Consider the following 21,051-nt stretch of genomic DNA (forward strand, 5'->3'; position numbering starts at 1 on the left):
TCACTAACACACCACGTTCCTGTGACTGATGGGTTTGCAGGGAGAGACTGTGTTGTGTCTTTCAGAGCTCATTAGTTCCTAAACATCCTTGCGAGATGGGTAAGAATTACCCGTTTTCTTCAGAGCTACACTTAACACCATAGACAGTGCTTCCCTACATTTAAAACTGAGGTTGATCCAGCAAAAAAACAACAAAACCCCAGTGTTTTGGGTATTTTGGACTTCTCAACATTTTCACAGGAAGGTATGGTTTAGTACAAGAGGTGTGATGTAGGAAACACTTCGATATGAACTTGTTTACCCTGGAGAAATCTCTGATACCTGTGACTGTTTGTGTACTTTTGAACTATACAGTGGTGCCTTGGGTTACATACGCTTCAGGTTACATACGCTTCAGGTTACAGACTCTGCTAACCCAGAAATAGTGCTTCAGGTTAAGAACTTTGCTTCAGGATAAGAACAGAAATCGTGCTCCAGCGGCACAGCGGCAGCAGGAGGCCCCCTTGGTGCTTCAGGTTAAGAACAGTTTCAGGTTAAGAACGGACCTCCGGAACGAATTACGTACTTAACCCGAGGTACCACTGTAAACCTGTAGTGTTGGGGATTAAAAGCAGGACAACAACAAAAATTCGATTACGTGAGGCTTTGTGGTGCAGAATGTGCCCTTGGACTCCAATTGTGCTTTCTCAATTGCCTGGATGGAGAACAAAGAGGGGCCTGTGAGTGTGAAGAAATCAGCCCACTGTACAAAGGTAAAAAGGTATTGCTCCACCTACTTTTGCCTTTGGCTCCACCCAGCACCGGCCCTGGGAAGGTCACCTAGGGTGGAATGTGGACCTCAGACTGCAAAAAAAAAAAAGCCCTTCACAGCCTAGGACCCTTGTATCTACAGGACTGCCTCTCCCAGTATGCCCCACAGAAAGCCTCAAGGTCCAGAAATAGCAACACCCTAAGGAAGTTAGATTAGCTTCAACCAGAGCCAGGGCCTTTTCAACACTGGCTCCGGCCTGGTGGAACGCTCTGTCTCTTGAGACCAGGGCCCTGCGGGATCTGATTTCTTTCCGCAGGGCCTGTAAGACAGAGTTGTTCCACCTGCCCTTTGGCTTGGAGCCAGTTTGATTCCCTCCCCCTCTTTCTTTTCCCTTTCTCCTCCTGTGATGAGGCTGCATTTTAATATTTTAATGTTGTATTTTAATCTTGTTTTTAAGTTATATTCATTCAGCTTGTTTTTATTACTGTCTGTTAGCCGCCCTGAGCCGGGCCTTGGCTGGGGAGGGCGGGGTATAAATTATTATTATTATTATTATTATTATTATTATTATTATTATTAGTTTCCCGACCTTGGCAACCACCTGGTCCAGTTCATTTTTTTATTTTGCAGGATCTGCTTAGGGGCCAAATCGGGCGCTTAGCCTCCCCTGGTTTAAAGGACAGCTCAAGATAAAAGCAGGTTATCAGAGGAGGCTCTGCCCTTAGAGAAAAAACAACAGAGTATTTATTTCAAACCAGCCCAGGCTTCTAATTTATGTAATAGGCCCGGGGATGAAGGAAACCCTCCGTAGGTTGCCGATAACCCAGGAATATTTATAGCAGCAAACGCCCACACAGGGACAATCCTTTTAGTCAGCAGAGACGGTTAAAAGGATTAAGATGTTGGCTTTCAACGACTATATTTATCAGAGGAGTAAGCAAAAAAAAGTGTGACCCAGATCTGAGCTGCTCTCTTAAACCGAGGCTATGGGACCTCCAGGTGCCGATGTAACAAGGTTAAGCTCGCATCCACGGTGCGATACCTCGCATGCGTAAGTGCTGGCAGGAATTGTTTTTTTTTTTTTTAAATGATATTTATTAAGATTTTCCATAAAATCTTTTTCCCAATAACATCTTTTCAAGACTTCCCCTCCCCTCCCCCTCCTGTATTCCAATTCTTACAAATAAACAAAAAAGAATTTCAACAAGTTCTTATCCCAAATTTAAACTTATTATCATTGACTCAATTTTAAAAATATTTTCCCATCCCCTAAAATCGACCTGTTCCCTTCCGCGAGTTCCCCCCTTTAATATGCAATACAGATTACAATAGAAGAAAAATAAAAAAATAATTTTACGCCCTTTGGATTCCAAATTTCCCTCCCCCTTTTCCCGGTTGCGTTCCCAATGTTCCTCGACGTCTGATATCTTCCTGGAGTTCCCACATCTCTCTAAACCATAGTCCTTTCCCAGTCATCTTTAGTTTCGAATGTCCAATCTTGGAAGGAGTCTATCTCAAAAAAGGCCCATTTCTTCCATCCAGATTTTTATATCTAGGGGTGAAAGCTCCAATTTTATTCCTTTAAACCTGTCAAATCTGGATGTCCCAAATGTTCCCACTTCCAACTTTGTCCAGTTCTTATTATTTTTGTTGTTCTTGTTGATCTCACTCCTCCTTTTTTTTTCCTTTTTCCCTGCTCTCCTGCACAAATGTTCCAATTCCAAAAGCTTCTAATTCTTCTGCAGAGGCTTGTTATTCAAGAACAAAACATTACGTCAAGTCCTTTTCATTCTTCAATAGATAAATCTATTGTCTCCTTTAGTGCGTAGACCTCTGTAGACAAAATAGTGTTCCATTTCTGCAGTTTCCCAGGAGATAGAAAGTTCTGGTCAAATTCCACGCCAACAAAACTTGTAATGTCCCTCGGCTCCTCTAGGTGGATTGCAATAACTAAATTCCCTTCCAGATCACGTCCACCAGTCAAAATAACTTTTTATTCCTTGTTTGTAACAATTTGTATCCAATTTATAACAAATGTAACCGGCAAAGTCCTCGTAACAAAGATCTCTATTTTATTCTTCCGCTTTGACAGCTCTTTGACAGCTGCCAAAACCTCTATTTCTCTTCTCCCGGCGCTCTCACAAATCGCTCCCAGGGTTCCGGGGGGGGGGGGGGGTTGCTTTTTAATTCAATTCCACCTTTCTCCTCCAGCTCAGTCTTATGATTTTCCCTAAAAGGATTAAGATGTTGGCTTTCAACGACTATATTTATCAGAGGAGTAAACAAAAAAAGTGTGACCCAGATCTGAGCTGCTCTCTTAAACCGAGGCTATGGGACCTCCAGGTTAAGCTCGCATCCACGGTGCGATACCTCGCATGCGTAAGTGCTGGCAGGAATTGTTAATTACTCGCGCATAACCTAATTAAGTGTCCAAGGCAGGATCTGCATATGTTTTCTGGCTCCCTGCATTAGATTCCCAAGGTAGGAAAAGCCAAGAGGGGGGGCTGGCGTGCTGGGAAGGAAAACCAACGTCTCAGAGTGGCTGAGATAGTGCAAAAAAGCTGCCGCCACTCCGAAGGCTCTGACCTGGATTCGAAGAAGCCGTTTCAGACTGGAGTCACGCGGCCTCGTGGGCCAGACTCAGCAGGGCTTGTAATCAGAAACGGGGCCAGGTGTTTTCTATATTTACAAAAAGTGTGCCGGTAAAGGCCGTCGGCTCCGCAGGCTGCTTTCAAAAAGAGGAGAGCATCGAAAAAGGCCGTGGGTGGCACTCAAGGTTTCCCTTGCCACGATCTCCAGCCCTAAAATAGCAGAGCTTTATTAGCTGTTGTTACAGTGGTACCTCAGGTTACATATGCTTCAGGTTACAGACTCCGCTAACCCAGAAATATTGCTTCAGGTTAAGAACTTTGCTTTAGGATGAGAACAGAAATTGTGCTCCGGCGGCGCGGCAGTAGCAGGAGGCCCCATTAGTTAAAGTGGCGCTTCAGGTTAAGAACAGTTTCAGGTTAAGTACGGACCTCTGGAACGAATTAAGTACTTAACCCGAGGTACCACTGTATTTGTCATTATTACCCTTGTTATTCTTACTATTATTTTGGCCTTGCACATGTGCTTCTCAAGGCGGTGTACAATAAAAGCAGATAAAAATCAGTTTAAAAACAATACAAAAAACCCAACGTGTGTATGCGCGTGCGCACACATACACACAAATACCGATGGCAGAGACCTATTCATTCAACTGGAAAAGCATGTCAGAACATAGCTTCAAAGTGTAGACTGTGAGTGCCTGCCATATCTCAAAAGGGATGTTATTTCACAGGTCAGGAGTAGCCAAACTAAAAGCACTGCACTTAGTTGTGCAGAACAGGCTCCTGAGACCTTTGAAATTTGCACGTGAAGCACTCTCTGCAGACTGTGTATATAAGCGACAAGGCAGTGATAGGAATCTGCCTTATCCTGAGCCAGACCAATGATCCATCTAGCTCAGTGTTGTCTGCACGGGCTGGCAGCAGAATTCTAGGCACTGCCTTTAAGGTAAATCCATTATTTTCTGTGCACGTACACCAGCAACTGATTTGGACTACTCCAATATCATCTTTTGAGTTGTGTTTTCCCTGAAGCTCCATTGCAAGTAGCAGATCTTGCACAACATTCTCTTGAAATGGAAGCCCTTTGTGTTCTCTGTGTTCCTAAACACTTAGCTTTGGAGCATACGGAACAACTCCTCAGGGCTCTTCTTGCGCCAGAGCGACCCTGAGAGCCTATCCTCAGTGGCTGACTCTTTCTCCTTTCACTCCGATAGGCACCGGTCTGCACAAAGTGGGGAAAATGCTTCTTTGTCAGTGGTTAAAAAGCTGCTTCCCATGTTCCCATGTTCACGTGGCAGAACTCTGAAGCTCTGAAGCCTTGGCTCTACGGAAGCTGTCCAATCAAAGTTCTTAAGGCAAATTTTCTCTGTACCACCCTGTGTCCCAAATGCATCATTGCACCTTAGAGGCTAATCTTCCCTTGGTAGAATTATGGATCTGGCATAGGACAATTACTATATTTTTCGTCCCATAGGATGCACCGACCCATAGGACGCACCTAGTTTTTTTGGGGGGGGGGCGGGGAATAAAGAAAAAAATATTTATTTCCCCCCCAGGTGCGGGGCCCCGCCCCCAGAACAGGCTGCTATCCGCAAGCTGTGGGAGAGCTGCGCTTGCGGAGAGCTGCGCGAAGCCGGAATCCTGGGGCATGCTGAGCTCAGCGTGCCCCAAACTTCTGGGTACAGGCAAACTCTCCACTAGCTGTGGGAAAGTTGCGCAGCTCCCCCACGGCTAGCGGAGAGCTTCCTGAAGCCTGGAGAGCGAGAGGGGTCGGTGCGCACTGACCCCTCTCGCTCTCCAGGCTTCAGCGAAAGCCTGCATTTGCCCCATAGGACGCACACACATTTCCCCTTCATTTTTGGAGGGGAAAAAGTGCGTCCTATAGGGCAAAAAATATGGTAACTATTGGCTTCGCCTAAACTCAAATCCCCCCGGTCTAATATCCCTAGTGCTGCAAGATTGTCACAAGAGCGCCTGGACTAAAACCGTCTATCAAAAACTTCACTCTTGTGATTTATCACCACAACAGCTACTCACTTTGGGTTTTAGTAAAGCAAACGGTCTAATTTGTCAGCGCCTAAATGATATCGAGCGTCAGAACAACTTGGCCACAATAAGGAAATTTTGCCCATGGTATGACTCTTTTCCACCTTCCCATTTCGACTCTCTGGCACCCTCTCTGCATAATCTAGCAATTCCAAAATATAAACGCGCTTTTACTCTCTCGAGATTGAATGTATTGCCCTTGGCTGTACTTGAGGGACAATTCCAACAGATTCCACACACAAAACGCTTATGTCCCTGGGGAGATGGCAGTACCAAATCGATGGCTTGCACTCTTTATAAAGATTTGAGGAATGAGGTTATCACCCCTCTTTTATTGTCCATTCCGGGTCGCCCAGCCACTGCCACAGGGTCCTTTCTCTTGGCAGATCAAGATGAGCAGGTGACAGCAAAGGTTGCAAGGTTTTTAGCAGGGGCAATCAGAATAAGATCCACTACTTGACTATCGATTCAAAACCCTAAAACGTATTTTATATAATTGACTTTTTATTTCTATTCTTTGTATATTGTATTGCCGTTTTACTGCTACGGCTGATGGCTGACGCAAACAGAGATTCATTCATTCATTCATTCTGAAGCCTTTTAACTGGGGATGCCAGGATTTGAGCCCAGGACCTGCTCTGCACAAAGCATGGGCTCCAGCTAGTGGTCATGCTCGATTTCATGCGTGACAGGGCTTTGTGAAACAGGCGCCTGCGTGAGAGCAAGAGACAGAAAGCAAGGGAGCTCTCACCTCCTCGCCAGTTGTGCTGCATCGGACGCAGCGCTGCCATTCACCAGGAGGGACACGTTGGATACGCCGCCGGAGAGAAAAGACTCCACGATGCCTTGGTTTCTTCTTGGGCAGTAGCCAAAGTCATCTCCGGTGACTATGAGCTTCACTGCGGCTCTGGGCATCCTTAGGAGTCAGCCCTGGAAGTGGGGGCAGGAGGAGAGAATGCAAGAGGAAGTCTTGAATAAATCGCACAAGAATCAAGCCCGCCAGAGTGCCCTCAGGAAATGGAAGGTCTGGAGCGGATCAAAGCATGAGTCAGCGTTGGCTACAGCTGTTGCCACAGCACAGAAGTGAACAGTCTAGGTGCCGGTTCCATAATTGCTAGTATCACCTACGTTGCTCTGCCCATCCTCCTGGGAGGTGCAGAAAGCAAGTTTATTTTGCTATTCGAGGAAGGAAGAAAGGAAGGGCGCGTCTGTATGCAGTTACTCAACAGGATTAGCCTGGCCTCGCTTTCTCACACACAGCCCTCCCTCCAGATTAAAAGGTCAACAGGTTTTAAAATTCTTGCAATGAGGTGAAAGCAATGCAGCAGGAGCAAAGAGTTAGGTGCTTCCTGCTAAAAACGGACACCTTCACTGGGTGCGGATGATCATTGCGGAGGGGCAGAGTTAGGCCAAATCCCACTTACACCTGGGATAAAGCAGAGGCATTCCTCTGCCCAGCTCCAACAGCCAGTGTGGTGTAGTGATTGCAGTGTCGGACTAGGACCTGGGAGACCAGAGTTCGAATCCTCAAACGGCCATGAAGCTCATTGGGTGATCTCGGACCAGTCTCTCTCTCTCCCACTAGCTTACCTTATGGGATTGTCAGAAGCATAAAAACCCAGCATGCATTCTGCAGCATTCGAACCATAATACAGTAAGGCGCAATATAAGAAAGGAAAGAAGCAATAGAAAAAGCCAACTAAAAGCCAATAGCTGCCTGGAGAGCTCAGTTGGTTAGAGCACAGTGCTGATAACGTCAAGGTTGCAGGTTCGATCTCCGTACAGGACAACACCATACAATCCCTTCCAACTCTTTAAATTCTATGATCCTGTGAAGGTTAAATTTGGACACTCTGCATACGAGGGCTTCGCAGGAGTGGGCGAATCGCTCCTGCCAAACGAAACCAAGGTGAAGCTGGAGGGTTGGGGTTCGAGAAGACGCTCCCATCCCATGATAAAAAAATTGGACTGGGACTGAAGCTGCCTTAAAACTTCAGCAATGGAGCAGAGGTTTCCCTTTTGCTGTATTGACTTCCCTTTCCTCTCTCCGGCTTTCAGAACAGCTTAAAGCCCCTGTACCGCTCCTTCTTTCCCAAAGTAGGAAAGTCCGGCATTGCGGTGTGTTTGCCCAGCGTCTAGGGCGAATACAAAGAAGGCACTGAGACTCCTCCGTTCCATTTGCGGAAGGAATGAGCTGTACTTACAAGCATCCTGTTGAATCTGCTGAGGAGCAGAGATGAAGGAGACTGGTTTGTCAGGACCGGCGTGGTTTAACCGCTCAAGAGTGTGTTGCCTAAGATAGAAGGAGACTGTCGAAAGCATAGTCTCGACTTCCGGAGGCGGGGATAGGCGTGGCCTGAGCAAACCTAGGCGCGTCTTTGCACAGTCATCTGGACTCTATAAGGAAGTAGCTAGAGAAGGCTTTGCCTTAGCCTTCACGGCTGGCTGGGGCTGATGGGAGATGTAGTCCAAAACATCTGGATTCTAAGCAAGGTTTTCAAAAGGGCTCACAAATAAAAAGGAAATGGGTTAATTGACTGCTGGGGTAGCTCAGTTGCTAAAACATGGGACTTTTAATCTCAGGGTCAGAAGTTCGAGTCCTATGCTGGGTAGAAGATTACTGCATTGCAGGGGGTTGGACTAGATGACCCTCATGGTCCCTTCCAACTCTACAATTATACCATAGTAAGAGCTTCGTAAGAGTAAGTAGGGACACGGGTGGTGCTGTGGGTTAAACTACAGAGCCTAGGACTTGCTGATCAGAAGGTCGGCAGTTCGAATCCCCACGACAGGGTGAGCTCCCGTTGCTCAGTCCCTGCTCCTGCCAACCTAGCAGTTGGAAAGCACGTCAAAGTGCAAGTAGATAAATAGGTACCGCTCCAGCGGGAGGCGTTTCCGTGCACTGCTCTGGTTCACCAGAAGCGGCTTAGTCATGCTGGCCACATGACCCGGAAGCTGTACGCCGGCTCCCTCGACCAATAAAGCGAGATGAGCGCTGCAACCCCAGAGTCGGCCACGATTGGACCTAATGGTCAGGGGTCCCTTTACCTTTAAGAGCTTTTAAAAAATAATAATCCAGATTTTAAAAACCAAAAGAGTAAAATGCAGCTCAGTGACAGAGCATCTGTTTGGAATTGTTTGTTTATTTATTAAATTTGTCTACTGCCCCTACGTCTGCAGATCTCAGGGCAGTTCATAATAATAAAATTACAGTATATAAAAATACATAATAAAAATAAGAACAAACCTAAAAATCCCCCCTCCCACAACACATTTTAAAAGCGCATTGGACGTCAATCAGCTAGTTAAAAAGGAATGTTTTTGCCTGGCGCCTAAAGGTGTATAATGAAGGTGCCTGGTGATCTTCTCTGGGGAGTTACAGATAGGTAGCCGTGTTGGTCTGCCATAGTCAAAACAAAAAAATTCCTTCCAGTAGCACCTTAAAGACCAACTAAGTCAGTTCTTGGTATGAGCTTTCGTGTGCATGTATCTGAAGAAGTGTGCATGCACACGAAAGCTCATACCAAGAACTGACTTAGTTGTTCTTTAAGGTGCTACTGGAAGGAATTTTTTTGTTCTCTGGGGAGGGCATTCCACAAACAAGGAACTACTGTAGAAAAGGCATGCTGTTGTGTTGACTCCCTCCTAACATCTTGTGGAAGAGACACACAAAGAAGAGCCTCAGACGATGTTCGCAGGGTCCAGATAAGTTCATATGAACAGAGGTGGTCTTTGAGGTCCTGAGCAGTTTAAGGCTTTATAGCCCAAAACCAATACTTTGAATTGGGCCCAGAAACTAATTGGTAGCCAGTGCAATTGAGTCAGGATCAGTGTAATATGCTCACACCCTCTTGCAACCCCGGCAGCCAAATTTTGCACCAGCTGAAGTTTCAGAACCACCTTCAGATGTGTAATACATTGCAGTAATCTAACCTAGAGGTTACCAGAGCATTGACAACAGTAGTTAGGCTATACCTGTCCAGATCGGGGCACAGCACAATTCAAAGTGTTGGTGTTGACCTTGAAAGCCCTAAACGGCCTCGGTCCAGTATACCCGAAGGAGCGTCTCCACCTCCATCGTTCTGCCCGGACACTGAGGTCCAGCACCGAGGGCCTTCTGGCGGTTCCCTCATTGCGAGAAGCAAAGCTACAGGGAACCAGGAAGAGGGCCTTCTCGGTAGTGGCACCTGCTTGTGGGTGACATCCCATCAGATGTCAAAGAGATAAACAACTACCTGACATTCAGAAGACATCTTAAGGCAGCCCTGTTCAGGGAAGTTTTTAATGTATGACCTATTAGTGTATTTTTGGTCTTTGTGGAAGCCGCCCAGAGTGGCTGGGGAAACCCAGAGAGGGTACAAATAATAAATTATTACAGTGGTGCCCCGCAAGACGAACGCCTCGCAAGACGGAAAACCCGCTAGACGAAAGGGTTTTCCGTTTTGGAGGCGCTTCGCAAAACGAATTTCCCTATGGGCTTGCTTCGCAAGACGAAATGTCTTGCGAGTTCCTGCGGGTTCCCCCCCCCTTTTTCCCCTTTTCCTAAGCCGCTAAGCCGCTTATCAGCTGATCCGCTAAAAGCCGCTAAACCGCTAATAGCGCTAATCCGCTAAGCTGTCAATGGGCTTGCTTCGCAAGATGAAAAAACTGCTATACGAAGAGCCTCACGGAACGGATTAATTTCGTCTTGCGAGGCACCACTGTATTATTATTATTATTATTATTATTATTATTATTATTATTATAGCAGCTAGGCAAACAGCCAAAGATGACGGAAGGCACTCCAGGCCAATGAGACTACCTGAGCCTCGAGCAACAGCAAAGGATCCACTCCCAAGCGATGAACTTGCTCTTTCACAGGAAGTGTAACCCCATCAAGAGCAGGCAACCTCGAAGCCATCCGATCTAGGGAACCACCCACTAACAGTGCCTCAGTCTTATCTGGACTGAGTTTCAGTTTGTTGGCTCTCATCCAGTCCATTATCAAGGCAAGACACCGGTCCAGCACTTCCACTGCCTCACCTGCAGTTGTAAAGGAAAAGTAGAGCTCTGTGTGTCATCGCCATATTGCTGGCAAGGTGCTCCAAATACACCGGATAACCCCACTCTGCGGTTTCATGCATATGTTGAACAACATACTGCAGTGGTATCCAAACTTTTTTCAAAGAGGGCCAGATTTGATGAAGTGAAGGGCCGTGAGGGCCGACCAAAGTTGTTGACCTTTTTTGCGGGGTTGAAGTTCTTGAGGTTGTTTTTTTTTTACAACAGACTTTGGACATGCATAGCCCAATCGCCTTCTAAATCCGGCCTGTGGGCGGTCCGGGAATCAGCGTGTTTTTACATGAGTAGAATGTGTCCTTTTATTTAAAATGCATCTCTGGGTTACAGTGGTACCTCGGGTTACAGACGCTTCAGGTTACAGACTCTGATAACCCAGAAATAGTACCTTGGGTTAAGAACTTTACCTCAGGATGAGAACAGAAATTGTGCGGTGGCAGCAGGAGGCCCCATTAGCAAAAGTAGCACCTCAGGTTAAGAACAGCTTCAGTTTAAGAACGGACCTCCAGAAAGCATTAAGTTCTTAACCAGAGGCCTAACCTGGTGTTTTTACATGGGTAGACTGTGTGCTTTTATTTAAAATGCATCCCTGGGTTATTTGGGGGGCATAGGAATTCGTTCATTTCCCCCCTCAAAATATAGTCCAGTCCCTCACAAGGTCTGAGGGACAGTGGACCGGCCCCCTGCTGAAAAAGTTTGCTGCGCTCTGGCATAGGGGATAAAACTGAACCCTGAGGAACTCCACACTGAAGTCTCCACGGGGCTGAATAGCCCTCCCTAAGCATCACCCTTTAGAAACGTCTGTGCAAGTAGAACTGGAGCCTCCGCAAAGCGATGCCACCTACCCCTAACTCAGACAAAAATGGCATGGTTGACGGTATCAAAAGCCGCTGAGAAATTGAGGGCAATTAATGGGGACATAGGACGCAGGTGGCGCTGTGGGTTAAACCACAAGAGCCTAGGACTTGCCGATTAGAAGGTTGGCTGTTCGAATCCCCGCGACGGGGTGAGCTCCCATTGCTCGGTCCCTGCTCCTGCCAAGCTAGCAGTTCAAAAGCACGTCAAAGTGCAAGTAGATAAATAGGTACCGCTCCAGCGGGAAGGTAAATGGCATTTCCGTGCGCTGCTCTGGTTCGCCAGAAGCAGCTTAGTCATGCTGGCCACGTGACCCGGAAGCTGTACGCTGGCTCCCTCCGCCAATAAAGTGAGATAAGCCCCGCAACCCCAGAGTTGGCCACGACTAATGGTCAGGGGTCCCTTTACCTTTACCTAATGGTGGACACATCCCCCCCAACAGAGGTCATCAAGAGGGCAACCCAAGCCGTTTCTGTGCCAAAACTGGGCCTAAACCCTGACTGATGCATGCAAAAGGTTCAAGGTGCAACCTCTAATGGCATCTTCAAGTATAGAAAGGACCCTGCCTGAAGTCCCGGGGAGCTGCTGCCAGTCCGTGTAAGCAGTACTGAGCTAGATATACCCAACAAGTCCGAGTCAGTGTAAGGCAGTTTCCTATTTTTCTTACAGCAGGCCAAAAAAAAAAAAATTGTTTCCAGGCACAATTCAAGGTCATTACCTTTAAAGCCCTAAATCAGGGGGCTGGAAACAAAGATAGCCCCCACACTTTTTGAAACACACCATTTCAGAAAATGAATTCGTAGCATAACAAACACACTGAGACAAATTGAGTGACTGGAATGAATAGGATGCCATTCAAACCTAGAATGAAAGTGATCACTAATGTGGGTTTTTTTAGGTGACTTTTCCCTAAGAAGCTCATGCGCTTATGTCAAGAGTTCTTTGGGCATGCTAAAATTAGTATGCTAACCGTTTTCAGCGCTGTCACTTCCCCACCCCCAACAAACACCATGCCTTAAAATATGTCCTATTTCAATAAAAAAATAACTTTCCAAGTAAAAGCTTTGAATTTGCTTGACTAATAACACTTGAAGCTCCTTAAATGGGCTTTGTTGATTTGAAATATTCAGCTCCAATTCTTTTCGCTACTGGAAAAGCTTCTGAGATTTACACAGCACATAAAATTCACATGGTGTTAATTTAATTGAACTTTTTGTAAGTTTTATTTACTACATGCAAGTCAGACATCCTAAATCAGGTCTTAATTGATTTAGTTGCGGGGGGCGGGGCAGGCGGATTCTGGAAAATGAACCAGCATCAATTTTCTCTCTCTTTCTCTGTCTGCAAATTGAAGATCATGCTTTTTTACCTCTGAGAAACTGGGATTGGATCTACAAATGTTTTGCCGTAATATAATCATTTAGTCTTTAAGGTATTAACGAAAAAACCTTATTTTACTGTACCAAAAATCGAACACCGTCTGTGATTTATTTGCTGGGGCGATTCCAGGCCAGCACACCCAATTTCCTTATCATCATTATCAAAAGACGTTTTATATATTTGTATAGAGCTTTAATTCTATCAAGGTTTAATTATTTTTTAACCGTCGCTCCCACTGTTCATAGTGGTTCTTATTGCCACCTGTGAGGTGCCTCGAGTCCCGTGGGGGGACGAAAGGCATTGTATAAATGAATTAAAAATGATTAAAAATAACAAGCCACCAGAAGGTCCGAGGGCAGTTCCCAGCAACACAAAATAAAAACACTTTAAAACCAATTGCAATCTCACAACTGATGTGCAATGCCTATGTATACACATAGATCTATATAGATCTACAGCCCTCAAGTGTCAAAGCGTGATCATTACCTCTCCCAGGTGATGGTAAACAAGGAAAAAGATCAAAACAAAATAAAAAAATTCCTTCCAGTAGCACCTTAAAGACCAACTAAGTTAGTTCTTGGTATGAGCTTTTGTGTGCATGCACACTTCTTCAGATCCACTGAAACAGAAGTCACCAGACCCTTCTATATAGTGAGAAGGTGGGGAGGGGTATTACTCAGAAGGGTGGTGGGATTGGGTGATTGGCAGATAGCTGTGATGAGCCTGTTGACGACTCTTAACGACTGCAATAGGTCTTACAGGAAAAAGCAAGGGGTGAGAAGGTGAAAAATGTCTTTGTCATGTATAATGAGATAAGAATCCAATGTCTTTGTTCAGACCAGGTCTCTCCATGGTTTTAAGTTTGGTAATAAGTTGCAATTCAGCAGCTTCTCTTTCCAGTCTATTTCTGAAATTCCTTTGTAATAGAACAGCTACTTTGAGATCTTGTATAGAATGTCCTGGGAGATTGAAGTGTTCTCCTACTGGTTTCTCTGTCTTGTGGTTCCTGATGTCAGATTATGTCATAAACGGTCTGGTCTGAACAAAGACATTGGATTCTTATTTCATTATACATGACATAGCCATTTTTCACCTTCTCACCCCTTGCTTTTTCCTGTAAGACCTATTGCAGTCGTTAAGAGGCGTCAACAGGCTCATCACAGCTATCTGCCAATCACCCAATCCCACCACCCTTCTGAGTAATACCCCTCCCCACCTTCTCACTATATAGAAGGGTCTGGTGACTTCTGTTTCAGTGTATCTGAAGAAGTGTGCATGCACACGAAAGCTCATACCAAGAACTAACTTAGTTGGTCTTTAAGGTGCTACTGGAAGGAATTGTTTTATTTTGTTTTGACTATGGCAGACCAACACGGCTACCTATCTGTAAAAGGAAAAAGATCGACCTCCCTATTTCAGTTCCCCTGCTGGCCCCGATCCTCCCAGGCATTCCTCCTAAGCTCGCCGGCCTCTCCACCCGCAAGTCTTTCCGCAGCATTCCTCTGCCCCCAAACGCAGGGCGCCATCGCAGATCGAGGAGATCCCACCCTCTTCTTTTGCCCCCAAGGCGATCCGCTTCACCTTCACTCCTCCAGGCGCTTGATCCATATTTCGCAACGCTGCAAAAGGCGGCTCAGCCTGGGAATCCTTTATTGTCCCCGGCGCGAATTGCTCCCATCCCAGCCTAATGCAACGTTGTGCGATCCTGCGCGCTCCAGGGAGAGGGAAGCCCCAATGTTTGCAGTGGGATTTTTTTTTTTTTTTTTGCAGCACCTCAGAAGGGATCCTGCAAAAAATTGCAGCTATTTGGCCAGCCCACCCCCGCAGCGACCCACCCCTCCAAGAAGGGCAGGATCTGCAAGCGTGTGTGTGTATATATATCTATTTCTGCAAAGGTCCAAAGAAGGGCAAGGGAGAAGGGCCCGCTGGTCTCCCGTCCTCCCACCTCCCTGGAGATCCGAATCTCCCACGCAGCGGACCCCACAGGGGACTGCAAAGCTAGGGCGAGGACCCCCCACCGCCCCACCGCACTCCTAGTCGCCGCCCACGTGTCCCAGGCTAACAGGAAGGGAGATCTCTTGCACTCACCCATGGTGGAACAATTGCAGCAACAGCAGCATCCATGATCCGCTTCCAGCAGCAGGAAGCTATTTGCAACCTGGGAGGGGAAAAGAATCGGCTAGGTCGGAGCGGGGCGGCAGCGCCCCCTGACGGCGCAAAGCGGGGACGCGTTGGGATTTAAGGTGGATTTTTTTTCCTCGGGGTGGGGTGGGGAAAGGCAGGCAGCTGGAATTAGTTTAAGGACCACCTCTCCAGCGCCCGTTCGGAGCACCTGGTTCCCTGCCCCTCTCCAACCTCCAAATAAATCCTGGGAACTGTAGTTCGCCCCTGCCAACGTGCTACAGCTCCCAGCACCCTTAGCTAACTAACCCAAATATTTGCTTCCAGTGTGGCATAAGAGCCAACTCCTAGGGGTCGAGGTCCTTTCGCTTCCCCCCATAAAATATTTGAGGGGGCTGCCCCCCACCAAGTTGATGAGAATTACCGTTCAAATCGTATAGTTAAAGCTATGGTTTTCCCAGTAGTGATGTACGGAAGTGAGAGCTGGACCATAAAGAAGGCTGATCGCGGAAGAATTGATGCTTTTGAATTATGCTGCTGGAGGAGACTCTTGAGAGTCCCATGGACTGCAAGAAGATCAAACCTCTCCATTCTGAAGGAAATCAGCCCTGAGTGCTCACTGGAAGGACAGATCCTGAAGCTGAGGCTCCAGTACTTTGGCACCTCATGAGAAGAGAAGACTCCCTGGAACAGACCCTGGTGTTGGGAAAGATGGAAGGCACAAGGAGAAGGGGACGACAGAGGACGAGATGGTTGGACAGTGTTCTCGAAGCTACCAACATGAGTTTGACCAAACTGCGGGAGGCAGTGGAAGACAGGAGTGCCTGGCGTGCTCTGGTCCATGGGGTCACGAAGAGTCGGACACGACTAAACGACTAAACAACAACAACAACCATTCAAATGGTGTGTGTTCCACATCATGTGATCGGTTATGCGGTGATTACCTGCCCCCCCCCCCATATTTTGTTCAAGTCGGTCCCCCTGCAGTGTGGTGTAGTGGTTAGAGTGTTGGAGGCCAGGGTTCTAGTCCCCATGAAGCTGGCTGGCTGACCTTGGGCCAGGGGGAGGTGAGATATAAATGTACAAAATACAATAGGAGCTTCCAGGAGTTCTAGAACTGTCTTTATGGCCGGCTCCTTTCTTCACTGTTATCAGAACCAAAGAATTCCCAAGGTTCTTTGTCAGAAGTCATGTGCACTAGGTAAAGGTAAAGGGACCCCTGACCATTAGGTCCAGTCGCAGACGTCTCTGGGGTTGTGGCGCTCATCTCGCTTTATTGGCCGAGGGAGCCGGCGTACAGCTTCCGGGTCATGTGGCCAGCATGACTAAGCTGCTTCTGGAGAACCAGAGCAGCGCACGGAAACGCTGTTTACCTTCCTGCTGGAGCGGTACCTATTTATCTACTTGCACTTTGACGTGCTTTTGAACTGCTAGGTTGGCAGGAGCAGGGACCGAGCAACGGGAGCTCACCCCGTTGCGGGGATTCGAACTACCAGCCTTCTGATCGGCAAGTCCTAGGCTCTGTGGTTTAACCCACAGCGCCACCCGCGTCCCATGTCCCCATTAAAAGGTAAAGGTAAAGGTACCCCTGCCCGTACGGGCCAGTCTTGACAGACTCTGGGGTTGTGCGCCCATCTCACTTAAGAGGCCAGGGGCCAGCGCTGTCCGGAGACACTTCCGGGTCACGTGGCCAGCGTGACATCGCTGCTCTGACCAGAGCCAGAGCCGCACACGGAAACGCCGTTTACCTTCCCGCTGGTAAGCGGTCCCTATTTATCTACTTGCACCCGGAGGTGCTTTCGAACTGCTAGGTTGGCAGGCGCTGGGACCGAGCAGCGGGAGCGCACCCCGCCGCAGGGATTCGAACCGCCGACCTTTCGATCGGCAAGCCCTAGGCGCTGAGGCTTTAACCCACAGCGCCACCTGCGTCCCCATGTCCCCATTAATTGCCCTCAATTTCTCAGCGGCTTTTGATACCGTCAACCATGCCATTTTTGTCTGAGTTAGGGGTAGGTGGCATCACTTTGCGGAGGCTCCAGTTCTACTTGCACAGACGTTTCCAAAAGGTGATGCTTAGGGAGGGCTATTTAGCTCCGTGGAGACTTCAGTGTGGAGTTCCTCAGGGTTCAGTTTTATCCCCGTTGCGGGGATTCGAACTACCAGCCTTCTGATCGACAAGTCCTAGACTCTGTGGTTTAACTCACAACGCCACCTGCGTCCCCATAACATCACTGTTATCAGAGCCAAAGAATTCCCAAGGTTCTTCGTCAGAAGTCCTGTGCACTGATTGTACTTTAAATGTGTGGTGTGGATTTGCCTGTTAGTTTATATTTTTATCCTCCTTGCCGTACATGATGTAGCTGAGGAAGGGAGCATAGCTCAGCGGTAGATAGACAATAGTGAGCTGGGTGCAGCTGTTGTTTGACTCCATATATAACAGCTTCTTATGTTGGTTTAACCCCATCTTTAGTCTTCATAACAACCTTGCAAGGCAGGCAAAAGGCAGAGACCAGCCCAGGACCACCTCCATCCCAAATTGCCTGACACAGGACGCGTCTGCACTACACATTTAAAGTGGTATCGTACCACTTTAAAACTTTAAAACAGTCAAGGCTTCCCCTAAAGGACCTGGGAAACACAGTTTGTTTAGGGCACTGACACTTTCTTGGAGAACCCTATTCCTGCACGGAGCTACAGTTATCAGAGGGGTTTAACAATCAGTCCTTCTTTCCAGGGAAAAAGTGCCACCTGTCTCCCTAGAACAGGCGTGCCCTACAGACACATGTGGCCCTCAGCTTACTTTTATGTGGCCCCCGCCCCAAATTTTTGTTGTTGTTTGTTTATTGATTCGTTTCATATTGGGGCCACCTGACAAGCTGCTCTGCCCAGCTGCATAGAAGAAAAACGTTTCACACATGATAGTATGAAATGGCACAAGTTCAGAACAATTACGATTCCATACCAGCTTGGGAGAATGTTTACGGTCCGATCCAACAAGATTCTGCCTAGAGATACTGGATATTCAGTCTGCAGAAGAGTATTCTACAAAGGTGAGTTGTTGAAGAGGGTGTATGAGGAATATTTGTTAGATAAAATGTCAATTTGGCCGCTTGGTGGGCTAGAACAGATGTTGCGCTGGCATGTTCACCTGAGAGGGTACGACCGCGATGGCTCAGGTTTACGCCCTGAGAACTGGTGCCCAGGAGTTGAGGATATTAATAGGCAAGATGTTAATTTTTTTTTATATGCAGCAACAGTGGCAAGAGTATTGTTAGCCCAGAAATGGAAGCAAGAAGAAATTCCGACGGAAGAAGAATGGCAGACAAAATTAATGGACTATGCAGAATTAGATAAAATGACAGGAAGGATTCGAAACCTGCGGAACCAGAGATTCACAGAAGATTGGAAGAAATATACAAACTATTTGAAGAGCAATTGTAATCAACAAATTACACTAGTAGGACTACAGGAAGTTTTGTAAGAAGAAATATATGAAATACTGCAAAGTAGAGAAAGAATAGAGATATTCGTTATGAGATTTAAATGTAATAGTGAAAGTAAGAAATGTATATTAAGTGATTAGATTGGAAAATTTTCAGATGTGATTGATGGAAGTCAAAAAAAACGGTATAAGATATGAAAGTATGTTTAATTATTGTTGAAAATGATATGTTGAAAACTAATAAAAATTTATATATAAAAAAAGAGAATCGGTGCCCAGGACTCATGCAATGGAGGGCTTCTTCGTGGTGTCTTCTCAGTGATTCTCCATCTTGCTGAACACAGCAATCGCTCCTCTTTCCCCAATTTTTAAAAGTCATCCGCTGAAAGTAAATAGTTTAGGCTTTCTGGGAAGAGCAATCTAGCCTTCCTTTGTCTGCCAACTGGGTGGGGACATGGGCAAAAAAAAAGGGTAAAGGTAAAGGATACCCTATGGGGTACAGAGCTCATCTCACTTCAGACTGAGGGAGCCGGCGTTTGTCCACAGACAGTTTTCTGGGTCATGTGGCCAGCAGGACTAAACCGCTTCTGGCACAACAGGATACCATGATGGAAACCAGAGTGCACAAAAATACCGTTTACCTTCCCATCACTGTGGTACCTATTTATCTACTTGCACTGGCATGCTTTTGAATTGCTAAGTTGGCAGGAGCTGGAGCAGAGCAACGGGAGATCACCCCGTCACAGGGATTCGAACTGCCGACCTTCCGATCGGCAAGCCCAAGAGGCTCCGTGGTTTAGACCACAGCGCCACCAGAGCCACATGAAAAGGAGCATCAGAGAGAAAACGGGACAGAAGAAAGAGGGAGGGGAAATGGCCACGTCACAACAAACCTGCAAGGTAGGTTAGGCTGAGAGCCAGTGGCTAACTGCCCCAAAGTGTCCCCCATGAATTTCATGGCAGAGTGGGGATTTGAACACCCTACTGCTCAGCTCAACACCCAGATTTGCATTGTTCTCATATCGTCCTGTAGATGGCAGCAGCCACACATCAGGCTACCTGTGGTTCTGAGGACAGCAGTGGAGACCTGAATTGTTCTCCCTGGTCCTCTCCCTCCACCAAAGGGCCTCTGGAGGGTTTCATCCTGCACACACACCCCAGGAAGAATGCCACGGCAAAGGGAGCTTCAACTATCAGCCAGGAAAGGAGCAATGGTCTGGATGTTGCCTAGTCCCCTCCCTAGCAGAATCGACTTTTTTGCCAATGTAGACAGGTCCGGTGAGGACAACCTGTGACCATCAACTCTCATCACCCTTGAGCACTGGCTGGGGCTGATGAGAGTTGAGAGCCCAATGACACCTGGGAGGGCTGTGCGTCTCTCTTGCCATTAAGTATAAAATATAAAATTAGAACAGAGCCTACCTCTATAAATACATCTGGCAGAAAACTCCTATCTACCTGTAAACAGACATCTCTTGCAGAAAAATGGCAAGGGAGTTGTGGAGGGGCATGGTCAGTGGTCAGAAATGATGGGGACTGGACTCCAGCAACATTTGCTTATTTATTTATGTTTATTTTATATAAAAGGTGAAGGACCCCTGGACGATTAAGTCCAGTCAAAGGTGACTACGGGGTTGCGGCACTCATCTCACTTTCAGGTCGAGGGAGTTGGTGTTTGTCCACAGACAGCTTTCTGGGTCATGTGGCCAGCAGGACTAAACTATTTCTGGTGCAACGGAACATCGTGACAGAAACCAGAGCGCACAGAAACACTGTTTACCTTCCCACCGCAGTGGTACCTATTTATCTACTTGTACTGGCGTGCTTTCGAACTGCTAAGTTGGCAGGAGCTGGGACAGAGCAACAGGAGCTCATCCCATCACAGGGATTCGAACCACGACCTTCTGATCGGCAAGCCCAAGAGGCCCAGTGGTTCAGACTACAGCACCACCTGGGTCCCTTGGTTATTTTATATACCACTTTTCAATCAAAGTGGTCGCCAATCTCCCTGCTATTCTCTCCCAAGACCAAACACATTATCAACTTCCTAGAGTTTCCCCTTCCTACCCCATGTGCTCTGGATACATCCAAATCCAGGATTGTGATGTGGCAGGACAACCCCTCCAATGGGGGCTGCGTGATGACAGCCTTGCATTTGTATGTATACAGGAAGATAAGCACCGTTGCAATAAAAGGAAAAGACAAGTTGTTCATTTTACAATAATCTTTTGCCACTCCATCTAACTCCCCACTGGGCAAGGTGGTCCTTCAGACGTTGAGGGAGGGACTACTGTGTGAGCTGGAAGGGGGCGATTCCACAAACTTCTCCTCCCCACTTCCTCTCTGAATGGTCACTGTGAGACACAGGGGCTGCATTAGACTGGCCTTTGACTGGATCCAGAGGGGCTCCTCCAACATTCTTATGAAATTAGGGCCGCAAGAACATAGCAGGCTGCCTTATGCTACTGGTTCAGTATTTTCTGCACTGATTGGCAGCAGTTATCCAGGGTTTCAGCCAGGGGCCTTTCCCAGTCCTATCAGAAGTTGCTGGAGACCTTCGACATGCAAACAGATGCTCTACTGTTGAGCTACCACGTCTTCTCTCCGTGGCAACATTGGTCCATTTAGCTCAGCATTGACTCCACTGACTGGCAGCTATGGCCCTTCCCCACAAGTGAGTCACTAGGGGATGCTGGGAAGACGTCTTCCCCCAAGCCAGCCACGCTTTCTGCTCACGTGTCTCCTCTCCCTCCCATCCCTGTTCAAAATCTGCCATTCTTATCAGCTGGAATGTTGTCTTGGACGTG

General features: G+C 47.2%; 1 protein-coding gene across 6 annotated transcripts in view; it reads right to left on the reverse strand.

Annotated features, from left to right (window-relative positions):
- YDJC (YdjC chitooligosaccharide deacetylase homolog) overlaps window positions 1-21,051 on the reverse strand; it is a 128,168-nt gene that overhangs the window by 11,559 nt on the left and 95,558 nt on the right. For 2 of the 6 annotated variants that reach the window (XM_079957103.1, XM_079957102.1), the window contains one exon: window positions 6,140-6,318. In XM_079957103.1, the coding sequence (XP_079813229.1) occupies window positions 6,140-6,303 (164 nt within the window). In that variant the 5' untranslated portion in view covers window positions 6,304-6,318. Of the gene's footprint in view, window positions 1-6,139; window positions 6,319-7,592; window positions 8,074-13,167; window positions 13,189-14,146; window positions 14,441-14,769; window positions 14,870-21,051 lie in introns of those variants that run through there. The other 4 variants (XM_079957100.1, XM_079957104.1, XM_079957105.1 and 1 more) reach the window with 4 other exon arrangements.

This window comes from Podarcis cretensis (assembly GCF_951804945.1).
Source record: "Podarcis cretensis genome assembly, chromosome: 16".
NCBI lineage: Eukaryota > Metazoa > Chordata > Lepidosauria > Squamata > Lacertidae > Podarcis > Podarcis cretensis.